Source organism: Salvelinus alpinus, chromosome 36, assembly GCF_045679555.1.
Source record: "Salvelinus alpinus chromosome 36, SLU_Salpinus.1, whole genome shotgun sequence".
NCBI classification, from domain to species: Eukaryota; Metazoa; Chordata; class Actinopteri; order Salmoniformes; family Salmonidae; genus Salvelinus; species Salvelinus alpinus.
This window is the reverse complement of record NC_092121.1, coordinates 6,182,944-6,196,418: the sequence shown is the minus strand read 5'-3', so window position 1 is coordinate 6,196,418 and position 13,475 is coordinate 6,182,944. Positions and strand designations below refer to the sequence as shown.

The 13,475-nt window shown below is 42.1% G+C and overlaps 1 protein-coding gene and 1 long non-coding RNA gene across 2 annotated transcripts; both read left to right on the top strand.

Moving 5' to 3' along the window:
* The first annotated feature begins 1,488 nt into the window (after positions 1-1,488).
* Positions 1,489-2,148, top strand: LOC139565518 (uncharacterized). The gene is made up of 2 exons (XR_011672915.1): positions 1,489-1,617; positions 1,996-2,148. It is a non-coding gene; the product is annotated as an uncharacterized lncRNA (long non-coding RNA).
* A 3,709-nt stretch (positions 2,149-5,857) lies between these two features.
* LOC139564996 (uncharacterized) lies at positions 5,858-12,872 on the top strand. Its single transcript, XM_071384969.1, has 8 exons — positions 5,858-7,104; positions 7,358-7,554; positions 7,682-7,881; positions 8,014-8,113; positions 8,206-8,568; positions 9,249-9,405; positions 9,733-9,860; positions 10,074-12,872. Exons 1-8 carry the CDS (start codon positions 6,552-6,554, stop codon positions 10,443-10,445), a joined length of 2,070 nt encoding a protein of 689 aa, XP_071241070.1. The 5' UTR covers positions 5,858-6,551; the 3' UTR covers positions 10,446-12,872.
* The last annotated feature ends 603 nt before the right edge of the window (positions 12,873-13,475 follow it).

The following is a 13,475-nucleotide window of genomic DNA, read 5'->3' as shown; positions in this document are numbered from 1 at the left end:
TTCTGCCTTACCCATCACCCCTTTGTGGTCAAATTCTACTTAATAAGAGGTGTGACGTCAAAACAATTAATTTGGATTCTTGTTATACTTGTATTTGTTGTTCTGTAAATAATTTCCCATGAGCCGTTTGAGTTTGCTATTTTAGTGCAGACATAAAGGTTATAACATTCAAAGGAATTTAACATGAAGTGGGTTTAAACATCTCCCTTTACTAAACTTAAGAGATGTTGTTTTTGAGTTGGCTCAAATGGTTGCAGACTACAATCATCTTTCTAGTCACTGCACCAGTTTCCAAAATGGATGTATACTGAACAAAAATATAAATGCAACATGCAACAATTTCATTTACTGAGTTACAGTTCATATAAGGAAATCAGTCAATTGAAATAAATTCAGTAGGCCCTCATCTATGGATTTCACATGACTGGGAATACAGATATGCATCTGTTGGTGACAGATACCTTATAAAAAATGGGCCTCAGGATCTTATGGTATTTTTGTTCATTCAAATTGCCATCGATAAAATGCATTTGTTCGTCGTCCGTAGTTTATGCCTGCCCATACCATAACCCCACCATGGGGCACTCTGACATCACCAAACCGCTCGCCCACACGATACCATACATGTGGTCTGCAGTTGTGAGGCCGGTTGGACGTACTGCCAAATTCTCTAAAACGACATTGGAGGCTTATGGTAGAGGAATTAACATACAATTCTCTGACAACAGTTCTGGTGGACATTCCTGCAGTCAGCATGCCAATTACACGCTCCTTAAACTTGAGACATCACTGGCATTGTGTGACAAAACTGCACATTTTAGTGGCCTTTTGTCCCCAGCACAAGGTGCAGCTGTGTAATGATCATGTTGTTTAATCAGCTTCTTGATATGCCACACATGTCAGCTGGATGGATTATCTTGGCAAAGGAGAAATGCCCTCTAACAGGGATGTAAACAAATTTGAGCACAATATTTGAGAGAAGTAAGTTCTTTTGTGCTTATGGAACATTTCAACTCATGAAACAGGACACTTTACATGTTGGGTTTATTTTTGTTTAGTGCATATTTGATCAACAAAACAGAATTGTGTCCCTAGTGTCATGAACAAACATTATCTAATTGATCTCTCATGGAGATATACAATTTGTAAGGCACTACACACTCCAATTCCACCACTATGTGCATACTTTTCTCTGATTTAAAGACTTTGCCATCTATCTTACTTTATTTAGTAAATGTCGGTATTTTGCTATGTGGTGATACTGCAGCATACACCCAAGCCAATCACTAAAACTACAGATTCTTTAACTTTCTTTGTATATTATTAATTATTTGTGAGGCCAACTTGTGTATATACTATAACCTGTCTCCTTGCTATGCCACATGTTATTTTCATCACTAACTTACCCACCGTGACCTCTGTTTTAGGTTCTTACTGAGAATGGTTCCCAGACAACTATACCACTATCTTTCTGAAAATAATTGGTTTAGGATTGAGATTAACCTGAACCTGCAGCTCTCAGATAAGACTGGTTTGGCAACTTGACATTCTGATTAGATCAAGATAACCTGCATAAAGAAGAAAGAGGACCTTTTTAGACTTTATATTACTATGCAGGTAGGTTTTGTTATGGCCTTTTCAACTTTGCTCTTTTTCTCTATCTTTGACTGTTTCACATGATCTGTTGAAACTGAACAAATATCAAATGTGTAATGAGTTGACCAGATATACATATATAAAAAAAATACTGAAAACAGTTGAAAATATAAATACATTCCCTCATTGTTAGTTATCACGATCCACAGAACTAAAAATCATCAGTTTCCCTTTAAATTGTCTTTACAATATCTTTAGGTTTTTAATAAATTAGATGGTTAGAACACATTACTACAACATGAGAATCATTCCTAATAAGGACATGGTGAAAAATATCAATGACGACGTAATTGTAGTGTTGTAAAACCATCCCCCCCCCCCCCCCTTTCTCCCTCTCAGTTATGAAGCATCCTACCTTCCTCACCAACCAACCCTTGTCCTTGTATCAGTATCATGAAAAGAATGGACGTGGACTCCAGCATATAGAGTAACAATCTGGAGATGGATATTAACAGGCCCGAGAGAGAGACCAGGGGGGCTACGTAGAGGTAAGTGCAACTCTTGGGTGGATTAATGTATAAGATGAACAGTGTGCCTTCCTGTGTCATACACATTTGTTATTTATACTTAACCTAATATTTTGTTTGCATTGTACAGATAAAAAAAGAAGACATCCTGTTCCTGTCTCCATTCTCTACGCCTTATTTCTGTTGACCAACTGTATACTTGCTACTGTGAATATTCTCCACCATTATAGCATTGCGTGAAAAAACAATGTCACACGTTTTAGATGGAATATATTGGATGAAATTCAAAAAGGGGTTGTATGTTTTGCCTACTAGTGTGAAGGCCTTATCAATCACTGGTTTCCTCTCCATGTCTCGCAACTATGGTCGAGTCACTTTAGTGAACATCATTTTAAGGGCAATTGAGTGGTGTATTTGACAGTTCATAGAAGTAACCTGTGCCTGGCAGTCTGCCAGTGAAGTGTGATATAAAGCCAGTTAGGAATTGCTCAGACAAAGGTACGTCTATTTGTTTTCTCCCTCCCTCGTGTCCTGTAAGATTATTTCATTTATTTATTAGTGTTCATTTTGGTACCTAAACAAACGGCTATTTTTCTACATTTTAAACAAAGTCGGCAAAAAAGGTGATTTAAAGTTATAATCTGCACATCATCCATAGTGTTGTTCTTTTGCTCTGAGAAATAGGCCCTCTCCCCTCTTCTTACTATTTTGCCTTTTTTTAATTATGGATCCACATTACTCTTCCTCTGGTCCAGCAAAACGAAGGCACCTATACAATTTTTTTTGAAACATTACAATACATTCACAACAGATTTCACAACACACAAAGTGTGTGTTCCCTTCAGGCCCCTACTCCACTACCACATATCTACAACACAAAATCCATGTGTACGTGTGTGTGTGTATAGTGCGTATGTTATCGTGTGTGTGCATGTGTTTGTGTTGCTTCACAGTCCCCGCTGTTCAATAAGGTGTATTTTTATGTTTTTTAAATCTAATTTTACTCCTTGCATGAGTTACTTGATGAGGAATAGAGTTCCATGTAGTCATGGCTCTATGTAGTACTGTGCGTCTGCCATATTCTGTTCTGGACTTGGGGACTGTGGAGAGACCTCTGGTGGCATGTCTTTTGGGGTATGAATGGGTGTCTGAGCTGTGTGCCAGCAGTTCAAGCAGACAGCTTGGTGCATTCAACAAGTTAATACCGCTCACAAATACAAGTAGTGATGAAGTCAATCTCTCCTCCACTTTGTGCCAGGACAGATTGACATGCATATTATTGTTAGTTCTCGGTGTACATCCAATGGCCAGCTGTGCTGCCCTGTTCCGAGCTATTTGCAATTTTCCTAAGTCCCTCTTTCTTGCACGTGACCACAACACTGAACAGTAGTCCAGGTGCGACAAAACGAGGGCCTGCAGCTTCTACACCAGGTAGCCTAGTGGTTAGAGCTTTGGACTAGTAACCAAAAGGTTGCAAGATCGAATCCCCGAGCTGACAAGTTAAAAATCTGTCGTTCTGCCCCTGAACAAGGCAGTTAACCCACTGTTCCTAGGCCGTCATTGAAAATAAGAATTTGTTCTTAACTGACTTGCCTAGTTAAATAAAGATAAAATAAATAAAACACCAGGGCTATTCGACTCTTACCCTATGAGGTTCGGTTTTCTGTTGTACCTGATAATTAAGTGCACCCACCAGGTGTCCCAGGTCTAAATCAGTCCCCGATTTAGAGGGCAACAATGAACAAATGCATTGGAACTGGCTTCGAGGTCCAGAGTCCAGTTTGAGGGTTCTACACCTTCTCTGAGTAGAGCACGACTTGGGAAGTCAGCAGGAGGCACTGTCAGGCTCTGGAAGGAGACCTGGTCATCATCAACAGCGAGAAGGAGCAGGTACAGTCTAAAATGGATCATCTTAAAACAAAAGATCTCCTCTTACTCCTCTTCTTTATTTTTCTGGGATAGTCACCTGTTGTAGTGTCCTGGGGTAATGAAAGATTTGTTTTTGTCTTTTAACATCTTCAGCTCTTGAGCATACTATTGTTTTCCAAGGACTTTCTTGCAGAGAGGGTTGGCAGCATCGGTCGCTCTTCACTTCGCAGATTTGTCCTGCCTCGCGGCTGAAAATTTGTAAGTCGCTCTGGATAAGAGCGTCTGCTAAATGACTTAAATGTAAATGAAAAGAGCACATGCAAAACGCAATGTTTTCACTAAATATTGTTGTGGGAGTCTATACCTTTGTATAACAAGCACATTTTCTAAATTAGTATTCTGTTCATTTGGAAATGAGCAAACTGGACACACTTCAAGAATAATGATTTGTCAATGCTAATGTCAGAGATAGATTCAAGTACAATGGCACCACAGATCTAGATTGAGATTCTATATTTATGATTGGCACAAAGTACTGTAACATCCAATGAATGAATGCATTAAATATACTGAGCAAAAATATAAACGCAACAATATCAGATTTTACTGAGTTACAGTTCATATAAGGACATCAGTCCATTGAAATACATTCATTAGGCCCTAATCTATGGATTTCACATGACAAATACCTTAAAGGGGGGTAAGGGCGTGGATCAGGAAACCAGTCAGTATCTGGTGTGACCACCATTTTCCTCATGCAGCGCGACACATCTTCGCACAGAGTTGATCAGGCTGTTGATTGTGGAATGTTGTCCCACTCCTCTTCAATGGCTGTGCGAAGTTGCTGGATATTGGCGGGAACTGGAACATGCAGTTGTACAAGTCGATCCAGAGCATCCCACACATGCTTAATGGGTGACATGTTTGGTATGCAGGCTTCCAGAAATTATGTACAGGCCCTTGCGACTTGGGGCCGGGTATTATGCTGAAACATGAGGTGATTGCGGCGGATGAATGGCACAACAATGGATCTCGTCACGGTATCTCTGTGCATCTCTGTGCATTCAAATTGACATTGATAAAATGCAATTGTGTTCATTATCCATAGGTTATGCCTGCCCATACCATAACCCCACTGCCACCATGGGGCACTCTGTTCACAATGTTGAAATCAGTAAACCGCTTTTCCACACAACGACATGCACGTGGCCTGTGGTTGTGAGGCTGGTTGACCGTACTGCCAAGTTCTCTAAAACGACGCTGGAGGCAGCTTATGGTAGAGAAATTAACGTTCAATCCTCTGGCAACAGATCTGGTGGACGTTCCTGCAGTCAGCATGCCAATTGCACATTCCCTCAACTTGAAACATCTGTGGCATTGTGTTGTGTGACAAAACAGCCTTTTATTGTCCCCAGCACAAGGTGCACCAGCTTCTTGATATGCCACACCTGTAAAGTGGATGGATTATCTTGGCAAAGGAAAATACTCACTAACAGAGATGTAAACAAATTTGAGCACAACATTTGAGAGAAATAATAATGTTGTGCATATAGAAATTATTTTGGGGCTCAACACTTTACATGTTGCGTTTATATTTTTGTTTAGTGTATTTTGTCAACTCTTTCAACCCTGTCAGGGGGCTTTTTATATTCATCCATTAAAAGCAAAGGGATTGAGTCTGGGGAAACAATTATCTTCATGACATTTCCTCTCTGCAGTGTCCAGGCCAATGTTCTGTGAAATGTATGACATCAACTATTTCAATATGAACAATTCATTTGGCTCGATCATTGGCAACATTACTGCTGAATAATTATAGTCAAATCTCTGTACACTGACTGGCTTCACACCGGTCTCTTCTATGAAGCCTCTTGCTGATGACGTTTTATTTAGGGGACGATAGCTAGCTAGAACCGATAGCTAGCTAGCTAGCTAGAACGCTTCAAATATTTATATATTAATGTTTTACGCACTGTAGCTTTGGTTTAAAGTCCCAATCCCGCGTAGACTTCAAGTATTGTTTCGATAATTTGCTGTGAAATGTTGGTGACGTTAACTAGTTGAATGAATCTGTTAATTTACAGAGATAGGAAATGGAAATGATTAGCTAGCTAGGGAGCTTGTTTTGTTGCTAGCAATCATAATGGGATACCTAGTCAGTTGCAAAACTCATTCTATTCAACCGAAATGTGTCTTCTGCATAATATGGTAGTAATGTTACTAGTTAGTGATCCAGCTTAGCTAGCTATGTTGACATTGGTTTTTGGGTTGCCAGGATATCTGTAGTTTTAGGGTGAAGAGCTAATATGATTGTTCTTAGTAAAATTAATATTACTCAGTGTGTATCTCTGGTTGACGCTCCAAGTGAGAGAGGCTTAGAGAGGTGGTCATATCAATTATCAGAGAGGAAGAACTTAAGCAATAACTTATACTAGAGATTCTTTGACAATACCCAGGTTTGGTGGTTTTTGAATAGACTAGCTACATACCATCCCATAGAGCCCGAACCTGAAGTTGGTGTCTAAAGTCACAGAGGCAGCCAGGTAGAGCTGTGCCAAGATGGATGTCCAGTTGTCCATCAGCTTCCTGAGGGACAGACTGGGTGGGGCCATTGAGGAGGCAGTGCGTACAGCAGTGGAGTCTGTGCTGTGTGAGACTGTGCGTCTGTTAACCGGGCTCCAAGGGGACCAGCAGCAGGGACTCTCCTCAGTGACCCAGAGGGACCAGGACACCCTGGGACTGAAGCAGAGGTTAGAAGCCCCCAGCGGGGGTGACTGGAGGGTGCAGGCTGGGTCTTCAGAGGCATTCTGTAACACAGGACAGAGGGGGGGTGGTGGGCGTGGCAACATTAAGAATCCAATGGGTCAGACCACTTGCTCGACCTCCCAAGCATCACAAAGGACCACCGTGGAGCCCCATCCCCAGGAGGTGGTGGAGGACTGTGCTGGACTGCCTGACCCATTTGACCTTGTGTCGGCTGGGCCGGTGATGGTGGACTTTGAGGAGGGTCAGGGCATGGGGATCCCAGAGGAGTGGGAGCTGATGAACAGAGTGTACAAGACGGAGCACAATGAAGACATGGCCCTTATTGACGGGGGAGGTACCACTCACTGTAAGTCCTGACTCAATGTAGTGAAAGATGGTTGTGATGTAGTTTTACAGAGAAAAGAAAGCCTTAGTGAGAGAGGCTCTCTCGATATCGTGACTTGCAGTATTTTCATGTAGCCTCGCAAGCTGCCTGATATCGCGAGCTTACATGAATGGCATATCCGTACAGCGAACCATTCATGTAAGTTCGCGAGATCAGGCGGCTTGCTAGGCTACCTCATGCTCTTCCTCATTGTCTCCTCTCTGCTAATGTTCAGTTGCAGATGACCACAGGCTGCATGAAGGAGACCTGAGGACTGTGGCTGTGCCCCTGGAGGGAGAGATGGCTGCCAAGCCCCAGGATGCATTGCACCCCTGCTTCAGCCCAGCCAACATCAAAACAGAGCGGCCTGAGATGGAGAGATGCTGCATGGCTGAGGAAGCCCTTGCTCTGCCTCTGCCTCATTCTACCAATGTGAGTAAAGCACATCTACTCAGTCCTCGATCGCCGACCTCGCAATCTCATAAAACATATTAGGCACCAAATGTTAATTGACAGTGTGAACCTCGGTCCTTAACTTATCTAAACCTGTCATTCTCAGAGTGGTGTGGAGGCCGGTGAGTTTGGGCAGGAGCAGGTGGAGGCTGGTCCACAGGACTTTGTAGGTCGCCTGCGCCTGTGGCTGGAGCAGCTGTGTCCTGAGGTGGTGCGGGAGTACGAGAGGGAGGGCTGTCTGTGTGAGCTGTCCCGCAGGAAGCTCATCAAGTTCTCTGTGTCCTTCATCGTGGAGGAGTTTGGATTGTGAGGAGCTGATTGTATGTGTGTTTGGGATGAGAAAGGGAAGGGACTGAGAGAGCAGAGATTTTTCTCTTCCATTTAGACTCAATGTTTTGTGAGTGTTTCTGACGTTTAATCTCCTGTCCTTCTCTGCAGCTACCCTACCTCTGCTCAGAAGACCATGCTGGCAGAGCACATAGTGGAGCTCTTCCCAGGACTCAGGCTCTGTGCACCCTCTGCTGGCATCAATGGCATCGTGAGTTAGTAAATTGATTACTGTAGGATTTACAGAATTGTCACTTACTGAACAGACAATTGTCTTTTCGTGTTCTCTCTCTCTCTGTGTAGGAACACTTGTACGACCCGTTGTCCCGTACGGGTTACATTGAGACGCGCCTGCGCAACTCTCGACGCACCCTTGAAGACCACAAGAAGAAGTATGTGCTGAAGAGGCGTCGGCCAGAGCCAGGTCTGTTGGACCCCGCTGGACCTAGATCGGGACCTGGGCTCCTGGAGAGCCAGTCTAGCGAGGAGACCCAGAGGTGGGTGGAGCTGATGAAGAAAACCAGGCCCCTGACCAGGAATCTGCCTGCCATCCACGGTGCTATGGACCTCACATTCAACGCACGCAGGAGGTGGATCAACAACACACGGCCTAGTATGAGGGCTGTGTTGGCCGAATATCCACGTTTTCTTGACGTACCCGCCACGGTGAGTCCAGTCTTCATGGAGAAAGCCACTGATGCTCACTCGACTAGAAAGGCCACAGATAGACTTGTATTAGGTTCATTCCATGTCATTTCAGACAGGTGTATGACACCCACCATCTCAAATTGTTCTGAAGTTGTTTCTGAAGTTAGAAACCGACAAGGTTAGCATTCCTGCAACATTATTTTAATGATATATAATTAAATCTCTGAGAAATTAAGCTAATTGATTGTACCTAAAATTGCCAGTTTTTTTATTTTTAGGATTCATATATTTCTGAAATATTATAGTACCTAACATCCAATTTGAACCAAACTTTTTCCTAACAATGAGGTAAGATACTGTATGAGGAATCAAAGAAGTGGTCAAAAGCCACCCACTGGACACTTGTCTATTCCTTTGGATTCCTCATGTCTATTTATTGATTATGATATGAATCGTATAAATTCAAATGGCCTATTTGGATGCGATCAATTAGCTTAATTTCTCAGACGATACAATATATTTTTTTAAACTAGAATATTTGTGGAATTGATTGTTGTATCACTTTCCAAACAGCAAACGATTTCAGAACAATTTGAGTCGGTGGGTGTAAAAATCCTCTTTCTTGTGCTTTTTGAAGTGGAACAACGCATTGGTGACTAAGTGTATTATTGGGATCTGAAAGGTGTTTCTTTGTTCAGATTGACCTGGAGTTTGAGAGGATGTTCCCAGGTAAAGGCCACTCCTTTCTGGCCCAGTGGTCGTCTTTCGTGTTGCCCAGGGTGTACCAGATCGCAGAGTGCGAAAAACACCCAGACATCTCTGCACTTCTCCAGCTGGCTGCCACACAGCAAGGAGGTCAGAGGTTAACTACACTGAACAGAAATATAAACGCAACATGTTTAAAGTGTTGGTTTCATGAAATATAAAATCTCAGAAATTATCCATATGCACAAAGTTTATTTCTCAGTAAAAACGTTGAAATTGTTGCATGTTGCGTTTATTTTTTGTTTGTTCAGTATACATGGAATAGAGACTTTACAGTCAACCTCCTAATAAACCATTGACAGACTGACTGAAAATTATCTGAATGATTTACTCAGTGGTCAGAGTACATTGCTGTGTTCTGTTTGAGTTGTTTTATGCCAAGTTTCACGTATTTGTTCCCCTCTGATTCCTCTGCAGACTCCTACACCCTGACTATGCTGAAGGTCCTGATCTATGTACTACCACCAACAAACACCAGTAGAGCCTCCTTACCCTCCAGGAGCAGTGTCAGGCAGGCCATTCGGTATCTGGTGGACATTGTACCGGTGAGCAACAGTTTATAATTTTTTTTATACTTCCTGGTCAGACTGAGTAATAAACTCAGACATTTCCTCTTTGCTATATAGATTAACAGTTTGTGAACTAGGGGAGTTTTAGAAGGAACTTGTTGGCAACTTTAGAAGGGTAACAATGACTTTTTGAAGGAATGTAATTGAAGAACCCCTTTGAAAGACCTTTCCTCCTTTGTTCCTCTACAGATGGACACCGAGGTGTCCTCCTTATTCTGTGACCCTACCTCCTTGGAGGGCCCAGAGTCTGCCTCCCACGCTCAGCCCTACATAGTGAGCGTGGGGCCCCTGGAGGCCCCTGGCCGGCAGCTTTGCATCGTGTTCCCCGTTGATAGGATGGCAATCCCCCTGCCTCAGGAGGGCCTGAGCAATGCACTGGACAAGCTATTCAAGCTTCTGCGTGTGTTTGAACTGGGGTACCCAGATCAGCTAGCCTCCCTGTATAGCTTCCTTGAGCACCTCTATGGGCTGGAGATGACCCCACGAGATAACCATGACTCCCCCAGTGGCAAGGGATCAAAAGTGCTTGAACTTTTATCACGGCTCCACATGCCCTCCTGACAGAAGGCAAAGGTCTACACATGAATTGAACTCGCCCCACAGACTTACCTTTTTATTTGTATTTTTTGGATTGCAATTTTATCATAGCCATCCTTCACAGAGCACGTCCTTTACTATGTTCTGAATTTTCCCCAAAATAAAAAGTATGTCAGAATGAACTAAACAATGCTGATGGAACACTGGTGTGTTATACCTTCATTATACAGTACCAGTCAAAAGTTTGGACACCTACTCATTCAAGGGTTTTTTGTTATTTTTACTATTTTCTACATTGTAGAATAATAGTGAGGACATCAAAACTATGAAATAACATATATGGAATCGTGTAGTAACCAAAAAAGTGTATAACAAATCAAAATATATTTTAGATTATTCAAAGTAGCCGCCCTTTGCACTTACTTGGCATTCTCTCAACCAGCTTCATGAGGTTGTCACCTGGAATGCATTTCAATTAACATTGTTAATTTGAGGAATTTATTTCCTTAATGCGTTTGAGCCAATCTGTTGTGTTGTGACAAGGTAGGGGTGGTATACAGAAGATAGCCCTATTTGGTAAAAGACTAAGTTCATATTATGGCAAGAATTGCTCAAATAAGCAAAGAGAAATGACAGTCCATCATTACTTTAAGACATGAAGGTCAGTCAATCTGGAAAGTTTCAAAAACTGAACGTTTCTTCAAGTGCAGTCGCAAAAACCATCAAGTTCTATGATGAAACTGTCTCATGAGGACCGCCACAGGAAAGGAAGACCCAGAGTTACACTACCGTTCAAAAGTGTGGGGTCACTTAGAAATGTCCTTGTTTTTTGAAAGAAAAACTTTTTTTTTTGTCCATTTAAAATAACATCAAATTGATCAGAAATACAGTGTAGACATTGTTAATGTTGTAAATGACTTTTGTAGCTGGAAACGGCTGATTTGTAATGGAATATCTACATAGGCATACAGCGGCCCATTATCAGCAACCACCACTCCTGTGTTCCAATGACACGTTTTGTTAGCTAATCCAAGTTTATAATTTCAAAAGACTAATTGATCATTAGAAAACCCTTTTGCAATTATGTTAGCACAGCTGAAAACTGTTGTTCTGATTAAAGAAGCAATACAACTGGCCTTCTTTAGACTAGTTGAGTGTCTGGAGCATCGGCACTTGCGGGTTTGATTACAGGCTTAAAATGGCCAGAAACAAATAACCTTCTTATGAAACTCGTCAGTCTATTCTTGTTCTGAGAAATGAAGGCTATTCCATGCGAGAAATTGCCAAGAAACTGAAGATCTCGTACAATGCTGTGTACTACTCCCGTCACAGAACAGCACAAACTGGCCCTAACTAGAATAGGAGAGGGAGGCCCCGGAGCACAACTGAGCAAGAGGACAAGTACATTAGTGTCTAGTCCTCAACTGGCAGCTTCATTAAATAGTACCCGCAAAACGCCAGTCTCAACGTCAACAGTGAAGAGGCGACTCCAGGATGCTTGCCTTCTAGGCAGAGTTGCAAAGAAAAAGCCATATGTCAGACTGGCCGATAATAAGAAAAGATTAAGATGGGCAAAAGAACACATACTGGACAGGAAGATTAGAAAAAAGTGTTATGGACAGAAGAATCTAAGTTTGAGGTGTTCGGATCACAAAGAAGAACGTGAGATGCAGAAAAGATGCTGGAGGAGTGCTTGACGCCATCTGTCAAGCATGGTGGAGGCAATGTGATTGTCTGGGGTGCTTTGGTGATGGTAAAGTGGGAGATTTGTACAGGGTAAAAGGGATCTTGAAGAAGGAAGGCTATCACTCCATTTTGCAACGCCATGCCATACCCTGTGGACGGCACTTAATTGGAGCGCATTTCCTCCTATAACAGGACAATGACCCAAAGCACAGCTCCAAACTATGCAAGAACTATTTAGGGAAGAAGCAGTTAGCTGGTATTCTGTTTATAATGGGGTGGCCAGCACAGTCACCGGATCTCAACCCTATTGAGCTGTTGTGGGAGCAGCTTGACCGTATGGTATGTAAGAAGTGCCCATCAAGCCAATCCAACTTGGAGGTGCTTCAGGAAGCGTGGGGTGAAATCTCTTCAGATTACCTCAACAAATTGACAACTAGAATGCCAAAGGTCTGCAAGGCTGTAATTGCTGCAAATGGAGGATTCTTTGACGAAAGCAAAGTTTGAAGGAAAATAGTAACAAGAAAGTCAAACCCTTGAGTGAGTAGGTGGGTCTTAACTTTTGACTGTATATTCACTGCATTTCTCATTGACAATGCAAATACTTGCATCAAACTAACATCTTGTATGAATTTTCTGTGCGGGGAAACGATACCGTATTTTGTACTTTGGGATACCTTTTCAGTTTTTGCGCAATTGCTTTAGTATTTAACTTGCTCATGATACTGTTGTGGTTTGACTTTTTAAAAATAAAAAAATATGAATGTTTTCACTGTCCACTATTTTAATGTGAAATACGGGTGAGGCATGTAATGGTATCATTTTCTGCCCTGTCCACACATTTATGTAATGCATGACCAAGTGATATGTTCTTTGGAGTCTATGTTCAATCGGTGGCAGCAGTAGAATAAGATGGCCCGGTTTGAACTTGCCTATGGGCCATCACTTCACCAGGCGAAGCCAGTGAGGGAGGAGGAGCGGCCAGCTCAAATCGAACAACAATCTGCGCCACTCCCTTATGTTGTCAACAAGGCAGCATGATCTCTTTTTCATAAAATATACGTTTGAATTTTCAAACTAGTTTTCATGTGGAAGGCAGATACAACGCTTTCAAAAGCAATCACTTTTGCAAGTGAAAACAGAATCCTACTCATTACTCCACGTGCTTTTGTTTTGAGCTGATTTATACTACACAAAAATAAACGCAACATGTAGGTTTCATGAGCTGAAATAAAATATCCCTGAATTTACCATATGCACAAAAAGCTGATCTCTAATTTTGTGCACAAATTTGTTTACATCCCTCAAATCAAGGTTAGCAGTTGTTAATGCGAGTGTAGAGAAATGCTTGTGCTATTACGACTATGCAGT

What these genes read in the sequence shown, in the direction of transcription:
- LOC139564996 (XM_071384969.1), top strand. Translation starts at nt 6,552, where the DNA reads ATGGATGTCCAGTTGTCCATCAGCTTCCTGAGGGACAGACTGGGTGGG. An exon ending in CGGGGGAGGTACCACTCACT is followed by an intron (nt 7,105 to 7,357) that starts GTAAGTCCTGAC and finishes GCTAATGTTCAG; the next exon opens with TTGCAGATGACCACAGGCTG. An exon ending in CTCTGCCTCATTCTACCAAT is followed by an intron (nt 7,555 to 7,681) that starts GTGAGTAAAGCA and finishes TGTCATTCTCAG; the next exon opens with AGTGGTGTGGAGGCCGGTGA.